At 35.9% G+C, this 26,460-nt stretch overlaps 1 protein-coding gene and 1 long non-coding RNA gene across 3 annotated transcripts in view; one reads left to right on the top strand and one right to left on the bottom strand.

The window, feature by feature from the left end:
* The window catches only part of MCHR2 (melanin concentrating hormone receptor 2), a 55,787-nt gene extending 31,363 nt beyond the window's left edge, over window positions 1-24,424 (top strand). Inside the window, exons 3-6 of one of the 2 annotated variants that reach the window (XM_033234689.1) lie at window positions 1,089-1,298; window positions 5,850-6,044; window positions 14,490-14,609; window positions 21,702-24,424. In XM_033234689.1, the coding sequence (XP_033090580.1) occupies window positions 1,089-1,298; window positions 5,850-6,044; window positions 14,490-14,609; window positions 21,702-22,017 (841 nt within the window). In that variant the 3' untranslated portion in view covers window positions 22,018-24,424. The remainder of the gene's footprint in view (window positions 1-1,088; window positions 1,299-5,849; window positions 6,045-14,489; window positions 14,610-21,701) is intronic. The other variant, XM_033234690.1, reaches the window with a different exon arrangement.
* Window positions 372-25,136, bottom strand: LOC117097126. The gene is made up of 2 exons (XR_004442820.1): window positions 24,959-25,136; window positions 372-659 (listed from the first exon to the last, which is right to left on the bottom strand). It is a non-coding gene; the product is annotated as an uncharacterized LOC117097126 (long non-coding RNA).
* Window positions 25,137-26,460: the final 1,324 nt, after the last annotated feature.

Genomic DNA, 26,460 nt, shown 5'->3' with positions numbered 1-26,460 from the left:
GCCACTTCTAGATAGCATTGAAATCACTTCTCCCAACCCCGGCTCCCCACAGGAGACATGACATCATTCTCAGTGCCATCTACCAGCTCCCTCTTTTCAGATGACTCTCTCTGCCTGGATCTCAGGTCTTTATTAATAGTCTTGGCTATTTGTTAGATTTTACTGGAATATTTCTAAGTCATTGTTGAAATCTTAACAATGGCCTAAGCTGCAACAGGAAAAAAAAAAAGCATTAGACAACAGAAATCATTTATTTTCAGTCTTCAGCTGTTTTAAATACTAGGAATGAGTAAAGACTAAATCTTTTGTCTGAGTGTATTAAAGTTGGTATAACTTGTTGCTGCATAAAAAATTACCCCAAACATACAGGATTGAAACAATAAACGTTTACTGTCTCATGTGCGTCCAGTGGTCATGGATTCAGGAGCAGCTTAGCTGGTTGGTTCTGGCTCATGATCTGTCATAAAGTTGCCATCAAGCTGTCTTCCAGGGTTACAGTCATCTGAAGGCTTGGCTGCAGCTGGAGGATCTACTTCCAAGGTAGCTCATTCCCATACCTGGAAAGCTGGTGCTGACTGGTTGTTGACTGGAGCTTCAGCTCCTCTCCACATGGACCTCTCCATAGTGTTGCTTGAGTATCCTCACAAGATGGCAGCAGGCTTCCACCAGGGAGAGCAATCCAATAGAGAGCAAAGAGAAAACTCTACAATAGCTTTGTGACCCAATTTCAAAGTCACACACTGTGACTTCTGCCATATTCTCATTGTTAGAAGCAAGTTAATAAGGTCAACACTCAAAGAGAGGGAATTCAAAAAAAAAAAAGAGAGAGAGGGAATTAGGCTACACCTATTGAAAGGAATGTCAAAGACTTTGTGGACATATTTTTAAACCACCACAGTAAGTTATCAAATAAATAGTTCAAAATGCTTAAATATACACAAGACTAGGCATTTCCTCTATGCATTTGTGTAGGTTTTCCTTTAACATTTAAAATGCATTATGGCAATTAAAAATTTGTATCAGGTAGCATATATTGAATAGTCTGTATACATTCAATGTCAATCCTCAGTTTCCTCTATCTCTTTCAGGTCCAGGAAAAAAACAGTCCCTGACATCTATATCTGCAACCTGGCTGTGGCTGATTTGGTCCACATCATTGGAATGCCTTTTCTTATTCACCAGTGGGCCCGAGGGGGAGAGTGGGTGTTTGGGGGGCCTCTCTGCACCATCATCACATCCCTGGATACTTGTAACCAATTTGCCTGTAGTGCCATCATGACTGTAATGAGTGTGGACAGGTAAGTGAAGGACTTTGAAATATCTTAATATAATTCAGAGGTGCCTGTGCTTCCCCAAGCTCATTCCAATTCCAACATCAGTTTTGGTTTATAACAGCAAAGCTTTTCTTCCTTTGCTTGTTTCATTGTAGGATTGATTACTTAAGAATATTTTGTTCAACTTTCAAGGAGGTCTATTTTTAATGGAAAACATAAAACACAAAAATATCCTTTTTTCTAATCATTCTTTTCAACTCAGTTTTATTTGCAATTCACTGCATGAAGAAAAAAATCACAAAACCATGAAATATTAGAAACCACAATGAATTCCCCCCATCAAATTTCACAGTAAGGAAGCTGAGGCCCAAAGAGGTGAGGAGATCTACTAGAAGCACATAGAGAATTAGCAGCAGAGCCAAGAATTAAAGTAGGTTTCCTTAGTCTCTGTCCAAGGCTATTTCTGACATGTCCACTGTCTCATGCACTTGCTATTGCCTCATAGCTCTAAGGAATCAGTGGAGTAAATAGAGGTTCTTATATGACCATGAAGCAATTTCCCAGTTCCAAGAAGATCATCTTTCACAAATATTATTGTGATTGGTTAATACAAATGCTGTCATTTTATATTATTAGAAATGTATTCCACTATGTCCTGGAATGTGCCATAGCCCCTTTCACCCATCCATGTAAGCTAATGTTATTTGAGGAGACAATGGTGATAGTGAGTACTTATTGAGCCAATAAGTGGTAGAATCCAGTTCAGACCCAAATCATCTGACTCTAGAGATGGCATGTAGTTGTAACTGCTTCAATCTCTGGCCTGTCTAGGAAGCATGCAAGCTAGGATGTGCCCTGCATTATCCAGATGCCAGAATGTCCACACCAGGTCATAACAGTTCACCTCAAGCAGAAACGGGGCCTAAAGACAACCATAGTACTTCCAACAGTGATACTCTGTCTTTCAGAACAACCCACTTAAAATCTCCATCTGCCTTCTTCCCAACGCAACCCCAGCCCAACACATTTAATCCTCCTTTCTCTGATCTACTGTCTTTTTCCTTTGATTCAAATATATTTCATAAATCACGTGTGTGTGTGTGTGTGTGTGTGTGTGTGTGTGTGATTTATTGTCTAGTTCCCTTGCACCTCAAATGTAAATTCCCCAAAGGCAAGGTCTTTGTCCATCAATATATCATAAATGTGTGTGTAACACTGCCTGGCACTCAGGTGCTAAAAAAATATTGATGAATGAATGAATGAATGTCTTGAAGGGTATGTTAAATTTCCCTGGGTCCGTCCAGAAATCTTCCTGAACCCTGCCTCTTTCACCCTTCCAAATGGGACTCTTGGGTGGGGAAGTGATGAGCCATTCTTTAAATGAACAAAAAAAGAATGACAAGGTTCATAGAAATCATTCACTGTGACAAAAATGAATAATAATGATAAAATTTTAAATATACTTTTATTTTTTCGCAAGAGAATTTTCAAAATATAAAGTTTTCTTCTCAACTTATAATTCACACATCTTTAAATCAATATACTGCATAGGTCTAGTTAGCTCAGCTGATGCCAGTCACTGTGACTGTGTCATGAGAAAAGCCCCATAAACATGTCAGGGTTCCAATACTAGGAAGAGGGCCTCGAACAGGCCAGGCTCACTATGGAAAAGCAACCTAAAGTATAGACCATACCAATAGTAATCCCATTCTTGGGGATAATACGAGCTTCTTTATACACTGTGGCTTGGATGCAGGAGAATATTGCCTTTTTTTTGGAAAAAAAAAAAAGAGGGGTATACTCCCATAAATCTTTTACTGTAAATGAAGTGAATGGGCATTTTCTGCCTTGGAACAGACAAACTGTGTATGTTTTTTAATATTGACAGATTTTTCTCTGTATGTATATGTGTACACACATGCATGCGTGTGTATCTTACTCGTAGTCTTTTGTTTTGTTTTGTTTTAATCCAATGGACATAGTATGCTAAAATTTCGTTTCACGTTTAAGACATTCTGCCCTTTCCTTTCCCTCGCTCTGGAAAATCAGGTGGTAAGAAACAAATGAAGAGGCTATAAAACCGAACCATTACCTTCCTCACATTTCTTGTAATTCTAACTCTACTAAATTCATAAAAGTGTAACAAAATCTGCAATTTTGTAAAAGAGAAATGATGCTTGCTTTGTAAGATCATAACTAAATGTCAGTGCCATCAGTATGCCTTAGCGTTTACATATTTAAATCATTTTAATTGCCAATTTAATGGATCATACATTTCAAGTGTTTCCAATAACTCATTTTGCTTTCCCTAATTAGTGATAACTGCAAGTGTGTAGAATATCTAGTAGTTGGCTCCTACCTCCATAGCCATACAAAAACAATATATAAACATCCAAAATGTTAAAAATGTTTGCTTTCAAATGAAAGCTACCTAGACTTTCATTAGTGGCTACTTTCATAAATAAATTCTCTAAAACATCAGGAGTAAGTAGGAGCCAAAATTTGCAATTTATTCATTCATTTATTCAAAAAGTATTTATTGAGCATGAACCATATGCCAGAGATTGTTGGACACAGGGGATACAGTGGCCTTAAACTAATAGTCAAGGCTCCTGCCCTCGTGGGGCTTTCATTCTAGTGGCATAGACAGACATTAAGTGAAGAGTCCCACAAGTAAATGTGTATTTCCACATAGTGATAACACACTAGGAGGGAAAAATAGAGTCTCCCTATAATCTTCTTTTACAGTCATGGTCCCTTGTATAGAATGGGTGGTCAAACAAGTCTTCCCTAAGAGGGAGACAATTCAATAGGGTCTTGAAGGAAGGGCAGGAAGAATCAGAAGCAGATCCTGCCAGGCAGGTAGCACAGCATATGCCTGACCTTGAAAGAGGAAGAGCTTGAGGAAGTCAAGGGAGAGACTGGCACAGGCTCCAGCTTGAGCAGCAGGCAGAACCAGGTGGGAAAAAAGACCTGTGGAACATGGGAGGAATTCTGAAAATTTATAGAAAACCATTGAAAGGTTTTCAGCTGGGGAGAGATGCTATCAGAGAAGATTCCTTAATTGCTTGATCCCGTGACTTCATCATCCTATAATTCCAGTAAAAATGATGGCTGGGCTGCTATGCAGTCACTATGGCATCCACTTCCCCAGCAGGGAGAAAAGAGGCCCTTCTCTCCTTAGCCACAGGGAATGCATGTGCAGTGTGCAGAGGATGGGTAGCTGAGGAGCCCTGGCCAGAAACCACTCTCTGCAACCAAAGGCCCCTTAACTGAATACAAATGTCCTACTTCTGGTGCAAAATTGAAAGGGCAAGAGAACAGGAAATTTTTTATTTTTGTGAGTCTTCATTAAGTAGCTTTACAAAAATTTGGAGAAATTTAAGTGGCCATAAAAACCATTTTTACATTTGTTTAATTTCTGCTGATACTATCCTCCACCACCGCCCAGCCGCCAGCAAAGCTGTGCTTTTTCAAATAGGCCTTCCTTCTGAATCTGAGCTCTTGTTTTTCATGCTTCAGCTTTCATTTTGCTCTGAAAAATTCTTGGATTTGCTGGAGGACTAAATATATTAGATATGTCAGAATTTCAACTTTGATTAATGATTGCCCCCTTTTTTCCTGGCTGTAAAATGAAAAGGAAAAAAATAAAGAAAAATGCTGGCCGGGCGCGGTGGCTCAAGCCTGTAATCCCAGCACTTTGGGAGGCCGAGACGGGCGCGAGGTCAGGAGATCGAGACCATCCTGGCTAACACGGTGAAACCCCGTTTCTACTAAAAAAATACAAAAAGCTAGCTGGGCGAGGTGGCGGCGCCTGTAGTCCCAGCTACTCGGGAGGCTGAGGCAGGAGAATGGCGTAAAACCGGGAGGCGGAGCTTGCAGAGAGCTGAGATCCGGCCACTGCACTCCAGCCCGGGCGACAGAGCGAGACTCCGCCTCAAAAAAAAAAGAAAAATGCTTCCCCATGAAATTAGCCCATTTCTTCCCTCTGGCTCCTAGCCTAAGTTCCTTAAGGAATTTGCGTTGTCTATACTAGTCACACTTGTTCATCCTCACTGTGACTTCTGTGAGCTGAAACTCCATGAGCGTGGTGACTTTAGTATAAAGCCATCGGGGCAAAATGTTTGTTCTATGTTCCTGAATCCCTTTCTGCTGAGGGATTCTCTTAGCCCCACATTTTCCTCCTTCCTGCCTCTGTGTCAGTAGATCTTGCTGGGAAAAGGGTCATTTCCTGCTGGAGGAAATCCGTATTCAGAGACAAAGTTTTCCAGAGTCTCGTTTACAGGAAAAGCACCTTTGTAAAGAGTTTGCACTGCAGCATTTTGCCATTATCAGTGTGTTCATAGAAGGAACAGCTATTTCAGTGAGTGGTTTATTCAGACTTGCAGGGTCAAGAATTGTTTTCTCTACGGATACCAGGCAGCTCTTAAAAAATATAACTTTCTTTTGCCCTGATAGAGGTGTGCTTCAGAGAGGACAATAATGCTAATAATTTACTCTCGTCATGAACCTTTCATCCTTGGAGCTCAGTGTTTTTATTGATTGTTCCAAAACTCTTCTGGACTGCTTTTGCAGGTACTTTGCCCTCGTCCAACCATTTCGACTGACAAGTTGGAGAACAAGGTACAAGACCATCCGGATCAATTTGGGCCTTTGGGCAGCTTCCTTTATCCTGGCATTGCCTGTCTGGATCTACTCGAAGGTCATCAAATTTAAAGACGGTGTCGAGAGTTGTGCTTTTGATTTGACATCCCCTGACGATGTACTCTGGTAAGTTGTTAAAACTTAAGAAAAATGAGTTGAATTAAGTTGTGAAGTACTTCATTCTCCTTGTCAACATGTGAGCAGCCTCAAAGAGTATCCTTGTGGATCCTGTTCTCACCAGTATCTCCACTTAGGTTTCTTCACTCATACAATCAAGGTGATAGTTTGATTTTTAAGGAGAGGGTAACCTTTAGAAAAAGGTTTTGAATTCAATCATGTAACCTCAGTGGACACAAATATATTTAAATAGGATTTTAAAGATTCATAGCAGCCAGATGCAGTGGGAATGCAGCAATCAAGGGAGGTAAGGAATTTCCAGAGTCACTCAAACTCAAACCTCATCAGTATGCAATTGCAGTTTGCTTGAATTGTGTCCCCTATAAAGATATGTTCAAATCCTACACCAGCTCCCCCCGCCATACCTGTGAATGTGACCTTATTTGGAAATAGGGTTTTTTCAGATGTAATCAAGCTAAGTTAAGGTAATGCTGGATTAAGGTGGGCCCAATGACTATTGTCCTGATAAGGAGAAGCAGATTTTAAGAAATACAGAGACACACAGAAAAGAGACATGTGAAAACAGAGGCAGAGATTGGAGTGATGTATCTGTATGCTAAGGAACACCAAGGATTGCCAGAATCCAGCAGAGAGGGTAGGAGGGGGCATAGAGCAGATTCGCCTTCAGAGTTTCTAAAGAACCAAACTTGCCAGCACCTTGATTTCAGATGCCTAGATTTCAGAGCTGTGAGAGAATAAATTTCTATTGTTTTAAGCTATCCAGTTTGTGCTAATTTCTTACAACAGTCCTAGGAAACTAATGCAACTACTGTAGCCATTTTATGCATTTTAATTTATAAAGAAATTAAAAGTCTTCAATTTGAAATTGGAACATAGAATTGGAGTTCATGATTAAATTCTTTGAGCAACTACCAGTGGCCAATAACTATGTTAGATATTTTTACATATGCTATCTCAAGTCAGTCCGGCAGATCCCTTTCTCCGACTCCATAACTTGTCAAATAGATGAGTCGTTTCTGCATTATGTGGACACAGCCAAAGAAGGATGGCAGTAAAGGACCTGCAAATCCACTAATCTAGTAAAAAAAAAAATTCATATACTTGCATGTTTTGTTCAGTTTAGTATAAAAAAGTACTATAGACTAGGTGGCTTGTAAACAATAGAAATTTATTTTTCACAGTTCTAGAAGCTGGAAATCCGAAATGAAAGTGCCAGCATGATCAAGTTCTGATGATAGCCCTCTTCTGGGCTGTAGTCTGCCAACTTTTCATTCTATCCTTATGTGGCAAAAGAGAGAGACAGGAAGCAAGCTCTCTTGTGTCTCTTCTTATAAGGACACTATTCCCATTCATGAAGGCTCCACTCTCATGACTTAATTACTTCCCGAGACCCCACTTCCTCATACCATTATATCGGGGGTTAGGTTTTCAACATAGGAATTTTGAGGGAACACAAACATTTAGAACATAACAGTGCAACATAGATAGGACTGGACTTCCAGTTCCAAAATGGCAGCATAGAAGCAAGCTGACTGAATGCCCCCCTGAGCCCTCAGAAAATCAAAAACAAGTCTATAGCACCAAGGTTAGCATTAGCAATATCCCAGAACTCCAGAACTCAAATATGAGGATGAGACGGTTCCTCAGGCTTCAGAGAAGTGAAAAAAAATATGAAAAAGCCTCCAAGCCAACTGTAATAGAATCAGATTTCCACATCCATGACACCCCTCTTCCCCATTCTGCTTGACACCAAACACATGAAAAATTTCCCCCCAACTCACAGTTTCTACACTGAGAAAAACACGATCAAGGTAGACAACCAGCTTTCCCACCACCTTGGGCTCCCTGACAAAATACCTGTCTCTGCCTTAACCTATGGGAAATATCACAAGGGCTGGAAGGGAGAAATATCCCTGAGAACAGGCAGAGACAAAGTAGGGAGGTGGGACAGTTACTCTGTAGCTCAGCCAAAGGAGACACTAAATCAGAGTGGCTATTCAATACCACTACACTGCAGGAGGTACATTCAGCAGGCCCCCTGGACAAACCCCTAGCCAGGCTTCCCACACCTCTGGGATATCTCCTTTGGTACCTCCCCCATTCAGGACAGCCAGTGACCGATGGGTTACTAGAGCAAAAGCAAACCTGGGCTTAAGGCACAACTTAGAGCCGAAAGGAGACAACAACCTAGTGATAAAGACTCTCTAAGAAAATACATGCAATAAAAACCAAAACAGGTCAGACAGAGAAGACTGGAATAAATAGCAAATCCTCAATGCAAAGACATAGATGTACATCTACAAGAAGCAACAGCAAACAGCAAACCATAATCTCCCCAAATGGACAAAGCAGGGAACCAGTAACTGACCCTAATGAGACAGCAATATGTGAGCTCTCTGGCCAATAATTCAAAATAGTAGTTTTTAGGAAACCCAGTGATCTCCAAGATAACACAGAAAAGCAATTCAGAAATATATCAGAGAAATTTAACAGAGATTGAAATAATTTAAAAATTAAAAAAGAAATCTTGGAATTGAAAAATACATTTGCTGAACTGAAAAAGTTACTAAAAATTCTCAACAGCAGAATGGGTCAAGCAAAGGAAAGAATTAGTGAGCTCGAAGACAGGCTATTTGAAAATACACAGTCAGAAAAAAAAGGAATGAAAAGAAATGAAGACTGTATACAAGATACAGAAAAAATTACTTCAAAAGACCAAATCTAAGACTTATTAGTGTTCAAGAGGGAGTTGAGCAAGAGCAAGAAGTAGAAAGCTTATTCAAAGAAATAATAACAGAAAATTTCCCAAAAATTGAAAAATATGTAAATATCCAGATACGGGAAGATCAGACCAAACAAAATCAACCCAAATAAGACTCTATCCCAAGGCAGATAGTAAACTTTCAAAAGTCAAAGACAAAGATAGAACTCTAAAATCAGTAAAAGAAACAAATAACATGTTAAGGAGCTCTAATTCACCTGGAAATGGACTTCTTACTAGAAACCATACAGGCCAAGAGGGAGTAAAATGACATTTTCAAACTGCTAAAGAAAAAAGACAAAAACAAAAACAAAAATCCTGCCATCCAAGATACTGCATCTATCCTTTGACTGTGAAGAAGACATAAAGTGTTTCCCAGACAGGCAGAAGCTGAAGGAATTTACCACCGTCAGATCTGTCTTACAAAATATGCTAAAGGGAGTTCTTCTGTTGGAAGGAAAAAAAAAAAAACACTAATATGCAAAAAGAAAACATTTGAAGGTATGAAACCCCTGGATAAAATTAAATACATTAACAAACCCAGAATGCTCTAATACTGTAATTATGGTATATAATTCACTCATAATTATAGCATGAAGCCCAAAGACAAATCTATCAAAAATGATGACAGCTGTAGCAACCTGTTAAGAGACAGATAATATGAAAATATGTAAAATGAAACAACTAAAAGTTAAAATGTAGGGGAATGGAGTTAAAGTGTAGTTTTTCTACTTGCTTCTTTGTTTCTATTATTTTCTTTGTGATGTAAGATAAATAATCATCTCTTTGGAATAACTTGTAATATATATGTTTTTTATCAACATCATTGTAACCACATTGCAAAAATCCATAACAGATTTTAAAAATAAAAAGTAATGAACTAAGACATTCCACCAAAGAAAATCACTTTTCCACAAAGGAAGATGGTAAGAAAAGAAGAAAGTGAGAGAAAAGTTGCAGAGCCAGAAAACAAGCAACAAGATGGCAGTAGTAAGTCTTTACTTACTGATAATAATACTGAATGTAAATAGTCTCGATTTTCCAATTAAAATTCAGTGAGTGGCTTGATAAAGAAACAAGACTCAACTATATGCAGCCTACAAGAAACCCACTTCACCTCTAAAGACACACATAGCCTGAGAGTGAAGGGATGGGAAAAGACATTCCATACAACTGGAGATCAAAAATAGCAAGAGTAGCTATATTTAGATAAAATACACTACAAATCAATGACTGTAAAAGAAGACAAAGAAGGTCACTATATAATGATAAAGGGGTATAACAATTTTAAGTATCTCTGCACCCAACATTAGGGCTCCCAAATATATAGAGCAAACACTAATAGATCTGAAGGGAGAGAGGGGCTGCAATGCAATAATAGTAAGAGACTTTAACACACCATTCTCTGTAATTGACAGATCATCCAGACAGAAAATCAACAAAGAAACGGCAGAGTTAAACTACACGCTAGACCTAATAGGCCTGACATTTACAGAACATTTCACCCAATTGTTGCAGAATGCAAATTCTTTTCAACAGCATATAGAACATTCCCCAGAATAATCCTATCAAGCCACAAGACACACCTGATCAAATTCAAAAAAGTAGAAGTTATAGCAAGTGTCTTTGACCACAGTGAACTAAAACTAGAACTCAGTAACAAGAGGAACCTTGGAAACTACACGAATATATGTAAATTAAACAACATGCTCCTGAATTATCAGTCAATGAAGATATCAAGAAGGAAATTTAAACATTTTTGAAACAAGTGAAAGTTGAAATACAGCATTCCAAAATCTATGGGATATAGCAGAAGCAGTACTAACAAGGAATTTTATAGCGATAAATGCCAATATCAAAAAAGTAGAAAGACTTTAAAAATAAACAACCCACGAATGTACCTCAAAGAATTAGAAAGGCAAGAACAAACCAAACCCAAAATTAGTAGCAGGAAAGAGGTAATGAAGAGTAGAGCAGAAATAAATACAATTGAGACTTAAAAAACTACAGACAATCAACAAAATGAAAAGTTGGCTTTTCAAAAAGATATGCAAAACCAACAAACCTTTAGCTAGACTGAGAAAAACAGAGAGAAGATCCAAAATCAGAAACAAAATCAGAAACAAAAATGGAAACATAACAACTGAAACCTCAGAAATACAAAGAGTCATTAGAAACTGTAATGCATCACTAAATGCCAACAAACTGGGAAATATAGAGGAAATAAATAAATTCCTGGACCCATACAGCCTGCCAAGATTGAACTATGAAAAAATAAACAACCTCAACAAACCAACAGCGAATAAGGAGACTGATGCTGAAAAAGAGTCTTTCACCAAAGGAAAGTCCAAGACCTGATGGCTTCACTGCTGAATTCTACCAAACATTTAAATAATTAATATCAATTCCTTCAAACTTCAAAAAAAATGAAGAGGAATACTTCCAAACTCATTCTACAAAGCCAGCATTACTCTGATACCAAAACCAACCAGAGACACACACAAAAAGAAAACTACAGACCAATATTACTGATGAACATAGATGCAAAAATCCTCAATAAAATATTAGCAAACAGAATACAATGACACTTTAAAAAGATCATATATCATGAGCAAGTAGGACTCATCCAAGGAATGTGAGGATGGTTCAACATATGCAAATCAATAAAGTTGATACATCACATTTACAACACCAAGAACAAAAACCATATGACTATGTCAACAAATGCCAAAAAATCATTCAATAAAATTCAGCATCACTTTATGATAAAACCCTCATCAAACAGGTTATAAAAGGAATATACCTCAAAATAACAAAAGGCATACATGACATGCCTACAGCTAATTTTGCACTGAATGGGGAAGAATTGAGCCTTTTCTCTAAGATCTGGAACAAGACAAGGATACCCACCTTCACTACTTCTATTCAACATAATATCAGAAATCCTAGCCAGAGCAATTAGGCAAGAGAAAGAAATGAAGGGCATTCAAATTGGAAAGGAAAAAGTCAAATAGCCTTGTTCACAGATGGCATGATATTATGTTTAGAAAAACCTAAAGACTCCACCAAAAAACTATCAAAGCTGATAAATGAATTCAGTAAAGTTGCAGGATACAAAATGAATGTATAAAAATCAATAGTATTTATATATGCAGTAATGAACAATCTGACAAAGAAATCAAAAATGCAATTGCCTTCAAAATAGCTACCAAGAATATAAAATACCTAGTATTCAATTCAACAAAAGAAGTAATATATCTATACAAGGAAAGCTATGAAACTCTGATAAAAAAAAAATACACACATACATAGATACCTGATGAAAGAAATAGGATACAAAAAAAGGATATTCCATGCTCATTAATTGGAAAACTTAATATTGTTAAAATGACACTACTAGCCAAAGCAATGTACAGATTCAATGCAATCTCTCTCAAATTACCAATAACAGTTTTCACAGAAACAGAAAAAAAAATTCTAAAATTTATGTGGAACCACAAAAGACCCTGAATAGCTAAAGCAATCTTGAGGTAAAAGAACAAAGCTAGAGGCATCATGCTACCTGACTTCAAAATTTACTAAAAAGCTATAGTAACCAAAGCAGCCTGGTACTGGCATAAAAAGACACATTGACCAATGGAACAGAGTGGAGTACCCAGATACAAATCCACACATTTATAGCCAACTCATCTTCAACAAAAGAGCCAAGAACTTTCAATGGAGAAAGGACAGTCTCTTCAATAAATGGTGCTGGGAAAACTGGAACACTATATGCAGAAGAATGAAAATAGACCCCTACCTCTCACCATACACAAAAATCAACTCAAAATGAATTAAATACTTAAATCTAAGGCTTGAACCTATGAAAACTACAAGAAGAAAACATAGGAAATGCTCCAGGACATTGATCTGGGCGAAGACTTTTTGTGTAAGACCTCAAAAGCACAAGTAACCTAAGCAAAAGTGGGCAAATAGGATTACCTCAAACTAAAAAGCTTCTGCACAGCAAAGAAAACAACAAAGTGAAGAGGCAACCCATAGAATGGAAGAAAATATTTACAAATCATCCATCTGACAAGCGATTAATAACCAGAATATATAAGGAGCTCAAACAACTCAATAGCAAAAAAAAAAAAAAAAAACAAATAATCCAATGTAAAAAATGGGCACAAATCCGAACAGATATTTCTCAAAATAAGACATACAAATGGCCAATGGGTAAACAAAAAGCGCTATCACTAATCATCAGAGAAATGCAAATCAAAACCACAAGGAGATATCATCTCACCCCAGTTAAAGTGGCTTTTACCAAAAAGGCAGGCAATAATGGATTCTGACAAGGATGTGAAAAAAGGGAAACATTCGTACATTGTTGGTGGGAATATATATTATTACAGCCACTATAAAGACTCCTTGAAAAAATAAAGTAGAACTACCATATGATCCAACAATTCCAGGTCTGAGTTTATATCCAAAAGAAACTACATTAATATATCAAAGATATATCTGTACTACCATGTTTATTGCTGTACTGTTCATAATAACCAAAATATGTAATTAATCTAAATGCCTATCAATAGGTGAATGGATAAAGAAAATGTGGTATATATACACAATAGAATAGCATTCATCCATAAAAAACAATGAAATCCTGTCATTTTTAGCAGCATGAATAGAACTGAAGGCTATTATGTTAAGTGAAACGAGCCAAGTACAGAAAGACAAATATCACTTGTTCTCACTTATATGTGAGAGCTAAAAAAGTGACTCTCATAAAGACAGTAGATTGGTGGTTACCAGAGGCCAGGAAAGGTAGAGGAAGTGGGTAAAGAAGAGAAGTTGATTAAGTGGATACAAAGATACACTTTACTAGAAGAATTAAGACCTAGTGTTTGATGAATCAGTAGGATGACTATAGTTTAAAATATCCTATTGTACATTTCAAAATAGCTAGAAGAGAATAATTTTAATGTTTCTAGCATTTTTTAAAAATCAAATAGTTAAGATGATAGATAAATCCCGAGTACTCTGATTTGATTTTTACAAATTATATGAATGTATTAAACTATCACATATACCCTGAAACGATGTACATCTATTATGCATCAGCGAAAATTGTTTAAAAGAAACATAGATAAGATTGTTTATTAATTACTTCTCCCACCAGCATTGGCTATCCTGGGTTCAAATTTTACCTCTTTCAGTTACTGCTTGGGTAATCTTTGGCAGGCCACTTAACCCCTCTGTGCCTCAGTTTCTTCTTCTACAATGTAGGGGCACTAATGGCATCATACTCATGGGGTTTCACTGATTCAGTGGGTAAAGATATAAAAATTGCTTACAACAGTGCCTACTATATAATAAACGTTACATACTGTTGCCTGTCATTGTTAAACACTGAAGATTGGTGATAGGTAGCCTCACCTATACTGCACTCAGTACAGCTGGGTTTGGCTAGAGAAAAGACAAGCATTGTTATTGGTGAACAATGAAGATCAGGGCTTCTCTACAATAAAGCAACCAAAGATCCACAAGGACTTTTATCCTGGACCCTGAAAAATGAAAGAATCATGCCTTGGAAACTGCAAAAGCCAATTCCTAATCCAATTAATGTAATAGTGTTGTTCTCTCTCTTCTCTCTCCCCTCTCTCTCTCTCTCTCTCATTTTACAGGTATACACTTTATTTGACGATAACAACTTTTTTTTTCCCTCTACCCTTGATTTTGGTGTGCTATATTTTAATTTTATGCTATACTTGGGAGATGTATCAACAGAATAAGGATGCCAGATGGTAAGTGTTTGCCGTATTTTGCTTTATTTGTTAAAAGAACAATTTAGATAGCCTAAGACATCTACAATAGAAACTTAGGCAACAGTGACTTGAAACATACCACACTTAGACATGTCGACATTGATATATGTCTATAGAAAGAACTTTTGGAAAATAAGACATGTACTAAATGAACTGCTTAAGAATCTCTCAGTGACAAATGTTAAAAATCACTGATGTAATGGTTTCATTAAAATGCATACGGAACTCAAGATTCTATTTAAAGAATAATTTTATTTTTGTTATTAACAGTTATTTAATTGTTTTCATTGCACATTTTGCAGAGTTGCATGCATATGTAAATATCTTTAATGTTATGTGCAACCTGTTAATTTTTGTGTTTCAATTTTTTTAATTTAGAGGAGAAAAGTCCCATTAATATTTGAATTTTAAAAGATGGGTTTTATTAAAATTAAAAGATTATTTAGGAGCAAATAAAACCAAAGACTTAACCTAAAGTCAGTAAACTTGAGAAGGACCTGTGAAGATACTTGTCTCTAAAACTGCATAAACAAATCTAAATTATTTTCACCTTGCAGTTGTGTATTCCACAATCTACTTGCTCAATGAATAAGTCAGTAATTATATAACCTGTTGGGTAAAAACACACTTACATTTATTAAACATTATATTGTAAATATATTTTTGTGTTTCTTTTGGAAAGGCAAGTTTGCTGGGTTTCCCTGCACACTACAAATTTACAAATTTTACAAATTTTTTGTTTAAAAAAAGTGAACAATTTAACCACCATTCCTCAAAAATTGTGGCAAACCCTTGAACCAAAGGTTTGTAAGTAGTCTGTTGGCTCACAACATTTTTTTACCACCTAGTTACTTGGAATTCTTTGAAAGTCTTACACTTGTAAGACTGTTTCTTCCATTTGGGAAGAAAAAGGAAGTAGCCACAGTCACAGTAAAAAACATAGCTTATAAATGTATCCCAGGGAGCTGAGTTGGTGAGAAGGTTAAAATGAAATCATATGGAATATTAAAGATACCAACAGCTGGAGAGAATGCTTGAGTCTTTTTAAAACAGTTCTCCAAATCAGATCATTTTGCTCCTGACATTTTTCTCAGAAATGCTAAAGAGGATCTTATGAAACAAATCTCATACACGTCAAAATGCAAGAAATTGGAGGAATGATAGTGCTTACTCTGATAAACTGCAGGGGAATCAAATGATTTTTAGCTCCCATGCTTTTTAAAGTATTTACAAGTTTTGTTCATCTGTTACTCTCATGTCCCAGGGAAATTTCCATTAAATGCCTAAATATGACATAACATGATTAAATGTGTGAATTTTAAAATGTTTTATTTTAAAATAATTTGCATTTCTAGAAAAGTTGATAGTAGGAATATAGTACAGATAGTACAGAGATAGTATAGAGGTTTCCCAACTACCCCTCACTCAGTTTTCCCATAGTTAACATCTTACATTACCTAGGACATTTGCCAAAACAAAGAAAATTTCTGTACATTACCATTAACTAAATTCCATTCTTTATTGGACTTCACTGGTTTTTCCATTAAAGGCCTAAATCTGTTCCAGATTCAATCCAGAATAGTACATTGCATTTAGTTATCACATCTTCCCAGTATCCTCTGATTTGTGAATTTCTCACTCTTTCCTTATTTTACATGACCTTCGTAGTCTGGAGCACTGGCCAGGTCTCCTGTAGAATGTTCCCAATCTGGGTTTGTCTGATATTGTATCATTATTAGACTGTACTTAGATGTTTTTATTTTAAAAAATCAACTCTTCTCATCACAGCATATCGGGGTCACATGATAGCTACATTACATCACTGTTGATACTAGCCTTGATTACCTGGTTAAGGTGCTGTTTGCTAAGTTTCTCCACCATGAAACTGTTTATCCCTTTCGCTATTCTATTCTTTGGAAATGAGTCACTAAACATAGCCTACCTTCAAGGGGGAGGCAGGAAGATGGGAATTAAGCTCCATCTTCCGAAAGGTGAGTATCTATATAAGAATCCCTATATTATTTGGAGTTATTCTGTAAAGAAGGCCTGGCTCTTCTCTCCTCATTTTATTCAATATTATTTGTATTACTATAGACTGATATAGTTATTTCATACACTGAGTCATAATTTAATACTTTGCTATTTATTTGGTCTTTCAAAATGTTCCAACTTTGGACCTTACATGCCAGGAGGGAGTGGCATAACGTATTTAAACACTGAAGGAAAAAAAAACGTATACCCTAGAGTAACATATCCAGCAAAAATACCCTTCAAACATGAAGGAGAAATAAAGACTTTCCCAGACGAACTAAAGCTGAGGAATTTCATCAACACTAGATCTACTTTACAATAAATTCTAAAGAGAGTACTCCAATCAGAAAGAAAAGGACATTAATGAGCAATAAGTAATCACTTGAAGGTATAAAACTCACTGGTAATAGTAAGTACCAAGAAAAACATAGAATATTATAACAATGTAACTGTGGTATGTAAACCACTCTTGCCATAAGTTGAAAGACTAAACAATGAACCAATCAAAAATAATAACTACAACAACTTTTTAAGACAGATAATACAATAAGATATAAATTTAAACAATAAAAAGTTAAAAATCGGGGGGACAAAGTTAAGGTGTAGAGATTTTACTAATTTTCTTTTTGCTTGTTTATGCAGTGTTAAGTTGTTATCAGGTTAAAATAATGGCTTATAAGATAGTATTTGTAAAACTTATGGCAACCTCAACTCAGAAAACATACAGTGGATAAACAAAAAATAAAAAGCAAGAAACTAAATTGTATTACCCGAGAAAATCACCTTCACTAAAGGAAGACAGGAAGGAAAGAAAAAAGGAAGAGAACACCACAAAACAACCAGAAAACAAATTTTAAAATGGCAGAAATAAGTCCTTACTTATCAATAACAACATTGAATGTAAATGGACTAAACTCTTTAATCAAAAGACAAAGAGTGGCAGACTGAGTGAAAAAACAAGACCTGTTGATCTATTGCCTTCAAGAAACACACTTCAACTATAAAGACAGACATAGACTGAAAAAAAAAGGAATGGAAAAAGATATACCATACCAATGGAAACCAAAAAAAGCAGGAATAGTCATATCAGACAAAATAGATTTCAATTCAAAAACTATAACAAGAGACAAGATCACCATATAATGATAAAAAGGGGTCAGTTTAGCAAGAGGATATAACAATTTAAAATATATATGCACCCAACACTGGAGCATCCAGATATATAAAGCGAATATTATTAGAATTAAAGAGAGAGATAGGCCCCAATATAATAGTAGCTGGAGACTTCAATAACCTACTTTCAGCATTGAACAAATCTTCCAGCCAGAAAATCGACAAGCATTGGACTTAATGTAGACCAAATGGATCTAATATATATTTACAGAACATCTCATCCAACGACAGCAGAATATACATTATTTTCCTTAGCACATGGATCATTCTCAAGGATAAAACATATGTTAGGTCACAAAACAAGTCTTTAAAAATTCTAATAATTGAAATAATTCCAGACATCTTCTCTGACCACAATGGAATAAAACTGTAAATCAATAACAAGAGGAATTTTGGAAACTATACAAACACATGGAAATTACAAAATATGCTCCTGAATGACCAGTGGGTAAATGAAGAAATTAAGAAAGTTGAAAAATTTCTTGAAACAAATGATAATGGACACACGACATACCAAAACCTATGGGATACAGCAAAAGCAGTACTAAATGGGAATTTTATAGCTCTAAGTGCCTACATCAAAAAAGATGAAAAATGTCAAACAGTCTAATAATGTACCTTAAAGAACTAGAAAAGGAAAAGCAAACCAAACCCAAAATTAGTAGAAGAAAAGAAAGAACAGGGGCCGGGCGCGGTGGCTCAAGCCTGTAATCCCAGCACTTTGGGAGGCCGAGACGGGCGGATCACGAGGTCAGGAGATTGAGACCATCCTGGCTAATACGGTGAAACCCTGTCTCTACTTAAAAATACAAAAAACTAGCCGGGCGACGAGGCGGGCGCCTATAGTCCAGGCTACTCGGGAGGCTGAGGCAGGAGAATGGCGTAAACCCGGGAGGCGGAGCTTGCAGTGAGCTGAGATCCGGCCACTGCACTCCAGCCTGGTTGGCAGAGCAAGACTCCGTCTCAAACAAAAACAAACAAAAAAAAAAAAATGAAAAGAAAGAAAGAATAAAGATCACAGCAAAAATGAATGAAATTAAAATGAAGAAAACAATACAAGAGATCAATGAAACAAAAATCTGGTTTTTTTGAAAGTTAAACAAAATTGACAAACCTTATAGTCGGACTAACTGAGAAAAAAGAGAGAAAGTCTAAATAAATAAATTCAGAAATGAAAAAGCAGACATTACAACTGATACTGCAGAAATTCAAAAGATAATTAGAGGCTACCATGAGCAACTATATGCCATTAAATTGGAAAATCTAGAAGAAATGGACAAATTCCTATACATATATAACCTAACAAGATTGAACTAGGAAGAAATCCAAAATCTGAACAGATCACTAACAAGTAATGAGATCAAAGCCATAATGAAAAGTCTCCCAAGAAACAAAAACCCAGGACCCAATGGCTTCACTGAATCCTACCAAACATTTAAAGAACTAATATAAATTCTACTCAAATTATTCTGAAATATGGAAAAGTATGGAATAATTCCAAACTCATTCTACAACACCAGTATCACTGTGATACCAAAATCAGACAGACACAACAAAAAAGAAAACTACAGGCAAATCTCTCTGATAAATATTCATGCAAAAATTCACAACAAAATATTAGCAAACCAAATTCAACAACATATTAGAAATCTCATTCATCATGACCAAGTGGGATTTATCCCAGGGGTGCCAGGATGATTCAACATATGTAAATCAATCAATGTAATACATCATATCAACGGAATGAAGGTTAAAAATCATATGATCATTTAAATTCAATATATCAAATTGAAATATCAAATGCTGAAAAAGCATGTGATAAAATTCAACATCTCTTTATGACAAAAACTTTCAAAAAACTAGGTATAGAAGGAACATACCTCAACATAATAAAAGCCATATATGACAGACCCCCAGCTAGTATCATACTAAATGAGGAAAAAACTGAAAGACTTTCCTCTAAGATTTGGAATATGACAAAGATGCTCACTTTCACCACTGTTATTCAACATAGTACTGAGGTCCTAGCTAGAGCAATCAGACAAGAGAAAGAAATAAAGGACATCCAAATTGGAAAGGAGTAAACCAAATTATCCTTGTTTACAGATGACATGATTTTAGATTTGGAACACTCTAAAGACTCCACCGGAAAAAAAAAAAAAAAACGATTAGAACTGATAAACAAATTCAGTAAAGTTTCAGGATACAAAATCAACATACAAAAATCAGTAGCACTTCCTTATGCCAACAGTCAACAATCTGAAAAAGGAATAAAAAAGTAATCCCATTTATAATAGCCACAAATAAAATTAGGTACCTAAAAACTTAACAAAGAAGTGAAAGATCTCTGTAATGAAAACTATAAAACATTGGTGAAAGAAATTGAAGAGGACACCAAAAAATGGAAAGATATTCCACATTCAGTGTTTGGAAGATCAGTACTGTTGAAATGTTCATACTACCCAAAGCAATCTACGGATTCAAAGCAATCTCTATCAAAATACCAATAATGTTCTTCACAGAAATAGGAAAAACAATCTTAAAATTTATATGGAACCACAAAAGACCCAGAATAGCCAAATATATCCTAAGCAAAAGGAATAAAACTAATGGAATCACATTACCTTACTTCGAATAATACTACAAAGCTATGGTAAGCAAAACGGCCTGGTACTGACATAATAACAGAGACATAGACCAGTGAAACAGAATAGAAAACCCAGAAACAAATTCACACACCTACGATGAACTCATTTTTAACAAAGGTTCTAAGAATATACACTGGGAAAAAGACAGCCTCTTCAATAAATGGTGTTGGTAAAATTGGATATCCATATGCAGAAGAATGAAACTACAGCCCTATTTCTCATTATACACAAAAATCAAAATGGATTAAAGACTTAAATCTAAGACCTCAAACTACGAAACTACTATCAGAAAATGTTGGAGAAAATCTCCAGGACATTGGTCTGGGCAAAAATTTCTTACTCCACAGGCACAGGCAACCAAAGCAAAAATGGACAAATGGGATCACATCAAGTTGAAAAGCTTGGCTATATAAATTACCAAGATTTAGAATCAACCTAAGTGTCCATCAACAGATCAATAGATAAAGATAATGTGGTATATATACACAATGGAGTGCTATTCAGCCATAAAAAAGAAAGAGATACTGTCATTTGCAAGAACATGGATGGAACTGAAAATCATTATGTTAAGTGAAATAAACCAGGCACAGAAAGACAAGCATCACATGTTCTCACACATTTATGGGATCTAAAAATAAAAACAATTGTACTCATGGACATAGAGCGTAGAAAGATGGTTACCAGAGGCTTGAAAGGATAGTAGGGGCCTGAGGGTGAGGTGAGGAAGGTTAATGAGTATTTAAAAATAGTTCAAAAGAATGAATAAGGCCTAGCATTTAATAGCACAACAAGGTGACTATAGTCAATAATAATTGCACATTTAAAAATGACTAAAACAGTGTAATTGGATTGTTTGTAATACAAAGTATAAATTCTTGAAGGGATGGATACCCGATTCTCCATGATGTGATTATTACACATTGCATGCCTGTATCAAAACATCTCATTTACCCCATAAATATATACACCTACTATGTACCCACAAAAAATAGAAAAAAAAAATAACAACAACAAAAAATTGTTCCAGCTTTGGAAACTTTGTAAGTTTTTCAACAAAAATAAAAAAGAATGTATCACAATGCACTAAGTAGAAATATAATAATGAGGTTCATATTTCACTGCAAAGCCATTATGAACTGTCCAAAAGATTCTAGGAACACATTGCCCCATGATTTCTATGGTTGTTTATACCCTGTCTATCCGAATGTTTCCTTTGCAGTTGCAATCCCAGCGTACCAAAACAGAGAGTGATGAAGTTGACAAAGATGGTGCTGGTGCTGGTGGCAGTCTTTATCCTAAGTGCTGCCCCTTATCATGTGATACAACTGGTGAACTTACAGATGGAACAGCCCACACTGGCCTTCTATGTGGGTTATTACCTCTCCATCTGTCTCAGCTATGCCAGCAGCAGCATTAACCCTTTTCTCTACATCCTGCTGAGTGGAAATTTCCAGAAACGTCTGCCTCAAATCCAAAGGAGAGTGACTGACAAGGAAATCAAAAATATGGGAAACACTCTGAAATCACACTTTTAGGAAAGTACATGGATCACCATGAGTCTAGACATGATTATCTTACTGGTATTATTAGAAAGGGCAGGTGTACCGATATGTTTATGCCCATTCTTCTTGTGTACTTGTGACTCTTAGCAGCATGGAACAGAAGTGTAACCATGCAAATGCAATGAGTTTAATATGCTAACTTTAACAAGATGTAAAATGTTGATCTATATTGTGGGTAGGCAATGGGATAGTCTAAGATACCCAAGCTTCATGATGGCGTATATTATTTCAGCATGTTATAAACTAGTCACTAATGAAAATGGCCATCCATGACCATTGACTCAAAACTCACCAAGGAACCTGACCTTGCCCTCCACACTGTGGCCTCACTGTAACAGTTTCCTCAAGGTTCCTAGGAGGGTATCACCTCACAGTGAAGTCTGAAATTTGGCTATTTTTTATCTACAAAAATGTCAGTTTTATATGGTCCAATCTAATACCTTCAACAACTAAGCCCTACCTTTCAGAATAACAGTTACCATTTATTGCACACATGCAATGTGTAAGATTACATGTAACAAACCTGTGAAATAAGTATTATTACCTTTGTTTACTAAGGCTCAGAAAGGAGAAATGATAGGCCTAATGCTACAACAACTATCTAAGAGCCAGGCTAATGTTCAGCTCTGCCTGTTTCTTTTCTACTGCACCACCTTGACAACCTTTACTTATTATACTGGAGAACTCAGTAACTTGGAGTTTCTTTTGCTTTCTCCTGTAGCTCTGCAAGAGGAGAACTAAAGTCTGATAGAAACGAGTTGATGTTTTAAGCATCCTTTTGGATTACCTTTGTTCTGACACCTGCAAACTGTAGAAACTGGTATCTGCACTTTAATAATAATACTTTACTTCTGGACTTTAAGCCTCATTAAGAAACGTTCCTGGTCGGGCGCAGTGGCTCACGCCTGTAATCCTAGCACTTCGGGAGGTGGAGATGGGTGGATCACAAGGTCAGGAGTTCAAGACCAGTCTGGCCAACATAGTGAGATCCTGTATCTATTAAAAATACAAAAAAAATTAACCGAGCATGGTGGTGCGTGCCTGTAGTCCCAGCTACTCAGGAGGCTGAGGCAGGAGAATCGCTTGAACCCAGGAGGTGGAGGTTACAGTGAGCCAAGATCACGCCACTGCACTCCAGCTTGGGCAACAGAGTGAGACTTCATCTCAAAAAAAAAAAAAACAAAACAAAAAACAAGAAACATTCCCTTTAGGTTACAGTATACATGTTTGTTCTAAGGTACAAAAAGTAATTAGCCCTTAAATTTTCATAGGTATTCATTATATCTATATTTTCCTCTGTAGACTTACATATAGTTAAGAGAGCAAATAATGCATTTAATGCCTGGGTTCTACACTAAGACAAATATCGTTATTTTGTTTGTGGATAAAGTCTGTAAATCCACCTTCTTCATCTAAATACATTAAATTTGTTTACTCCATAAACATCTGAAACCAATTTTCAATCAGCCTTTTATAGAAAAAGACTTCACCATTTTTATATCTGATCTCCATTTTTATATCTCAATTGTGTTTGGATAAACTTGTATTTGAATCAACCCAGACGTGATTTTTAACCCTATTTATTTTACTCTAGAATTTTTAGGCACAATTTCAGAACTGGATAGTATCTAAATGCGTATCTGGATGAATGGCTTCGTAAACAACATGAGAAATACACACTGAGACAGGTAGCATCTGAAACATTTTATTTCCATAGCTGAGGTCTAGAGACCTACATACGCAGCTGGATGCTCCTGTAAAACGTCAATGAGAAGCTGTGTCATGGCCACAATTTCAGGGGTCTTCATTCTCACTTTTCTAAGGTGCAACAGTTCAGACTCAGTGAATAATACTGACTTCTGAAGACCCAGCACAATGGGTCAGAAATATCTTATTATGTGATAATTGAAGAGCAGTTGCTTACTTTTATTGTCTTTTTTAATACAGAAAAATATTATGATTTTAAAGACTCAGTTTTAAACCACAGACCTTTTCCTAGTAGCATTCCCAATAGTCCTCAAACAATTGGTCAGTGAATTATTTTAAATTATATTTACTAAGAGTCATAAGGAGCTTTAGTTTAATCAAAGTAGAAAATAAAAAGGGTGACTAATAAATTTATTTTTGTCCCTTTATATAGCCTTTCTATGCATAAGCATATTTATATGCAGATTTACAGAGGTGGTTTGATAGAGACTCTTTATGTGTTTTATATGTTTTGCCATGATATGTATACAGGTTTACTTTCAAATGAAGTTAATAGTGATACTTGGGTATTTGTCACTCAGTCAAATAATAATTGTATCCTTATTCTACTCTTATTCAATTGTAGGTGCCTCATTTAAACTTTGATCATCAATTAATAAAAATGAATGAGTAAGAATTGCTTGTATATTAATTTACCTCTGGCTTGTAGCTTCTACTTTTAAGATTTTCTATAAGGGATTTTATATTCTCTTAATGGATATAGTTTCTCCTGAACAAAGACCAAATGTTTCAGAATTAGTAAAATGTGTCTTAAATGTGGCCAGTAGTTTGAAGGTACTCATTATCATACCAAATTGTCAGTAACCTAGACTCTTGTATTATGTCCCAGAAATTACTGCTTTTGTGGGTTATAATGTCACAGGCTCATGGAACCTTGAATCTGAAAGATACTTTAGAGACTATCAAGTGTTAAAGATTAGAAAAATGAGCCACAATTAAACCAAATTATTTTTAACACAGTTCATTTTGTGTCTAGAGACCTACACCTAAAAAGCAGCTACAAACCAGCCCTGAGTCCTTTCTACCAAACCATAGTCCCTGTGGAACACTGATACAGTTGATAATAGCTACAAATACTTAACAGTTTACTGAGTAAATGAAGATTGTATAATTATGCTCTAAAAGTTGTCAAATTTTAAAGAAATACCTGACTCAGAATTTACTTGGATTACTTGTCAGAATGGCAGACATTAATTATCCATTCTCTTCACAGAGCTCTGTGGTATCAGCCCAAAGCGAAATAGAGAAATGAACAAGATTTTCTTTTACTTCCCCCAGTTTTTTGTTGATAGCTCTCTACACCAATAATTTAGTTCATTCTACAAGACGCCTCCTATCTCACCTAAAGTTAGGAAAGCGCTACACTCTGTACAGTTACAATTCCTTTATGACATCACCCTAGCAGGGGTAGCATCAGATTTTTCCATTTGCCATTTTAGCAATTAGTTTAGATGTAGCTATAGTCCACTCAAAAGACTATACTTAATTGGTATCTTGATTTCTTGTGTTTGTAAATTCATCATTTAACACATATTTACAGAATACTCTATCTCCAAGGCACTGTGCTGAGCTCCACTGAGAATAAATTTTTTTAATGCCTAAGACATTACCTCATCTCAAGAACTGAAAATCCAGTGTCTCCTATGATTCCTGTAGATCAACTGTACCCACTTAGGTGTCACAGAGAACAATCTACAGTGGTTTCTTGATTCTAAAATACAATTCATAAAATATACCATTAACTTAATGACTGCTTTGGGGAGTAAAAACACAACATTCACATTAATAGATATACCCTCAGAAACACACATGGAACACACATCACAGAATTAAGGAAAAAAACTATGTTGACATTTTCTTCTAAGACTAAATGTACTCATCTCATCAGTTTATGAAAGGATTCTTCATTAAGTGATTTCATTGCTACTCATGTCAGAATTTAAAGACAAAAGTGAATCATATCAAAGGGTCAAAATTGATTAAATATCTCACAAAAAAATGTTTACCTTTTTCATGTAAGAATTGAGAAAATGGGAATAATTTTGAATTAAATGTATTGCAATAGCAGCAAAACCACAAGAACTTGTTACCTTAACAACAGAAAAACTTAACATTGCATTATGAAAATAGAGCTTTGAGCTTCTTGAGGATAAATAGCTACCTCTGGCCCATCACACCATCACTGGGAGTGTAATTCTGGGATGCTACTTCAAGGGTATTATCTTCTATCAGAAACCTATTTGAAAGTATAAAGTAGCCCTTTAATCAAAAGCGGGGAAAAAAGCATTTCTAAAACACTGTATAATTTTTACTGAGACTACAGGTGGTTCCTGTAGCTTACTAAATATGTTGTTCTTCCTAATTTATAAAACTGAATACATTTGCTATTTCTCTGAAAAACATTCCAGGCAAATATACTAGACACTTTTTAATAACAGCTATCTAAAATATCTTATGTAAGTCTATTCCCAAGCAATTGACAAAATTATTTCCAGGAATAAGAAATAAGGAATGAGTTTCCTCTCCCCAATTTTCAATGTTGTGTTGACTGGGCTTTGGAATTCCTAGTGTCAGTAGACTTGGTTTAAGTTCCACCCTGGTCACTTACTAGATGTAAGACCCTTGCAAAGGACATGAATGGACACTTCT

This window comes from Trachypithecus francoisi, unplaced genomic scaffold (genome assembly GCF_009764315.1).
Source record: "Trachypithecus francoisi isolate TF-2019V2 unplaced genomic scaffold, Tfra_2.0 Lachesis_group15, whole genome shotgun sequence".
Lineage (NCBI taxonomy): Eukaryota > Metazoa > Chordata > Mammalia > Primates > Cercopithecidae > Trachypithecus > Trachypithecus francoisi.
The sequence above is the reverse complement of the archived record's forward strand: the minus strand, read 5'-3'. Positions and strand labels throughout refer to the sequence as shown.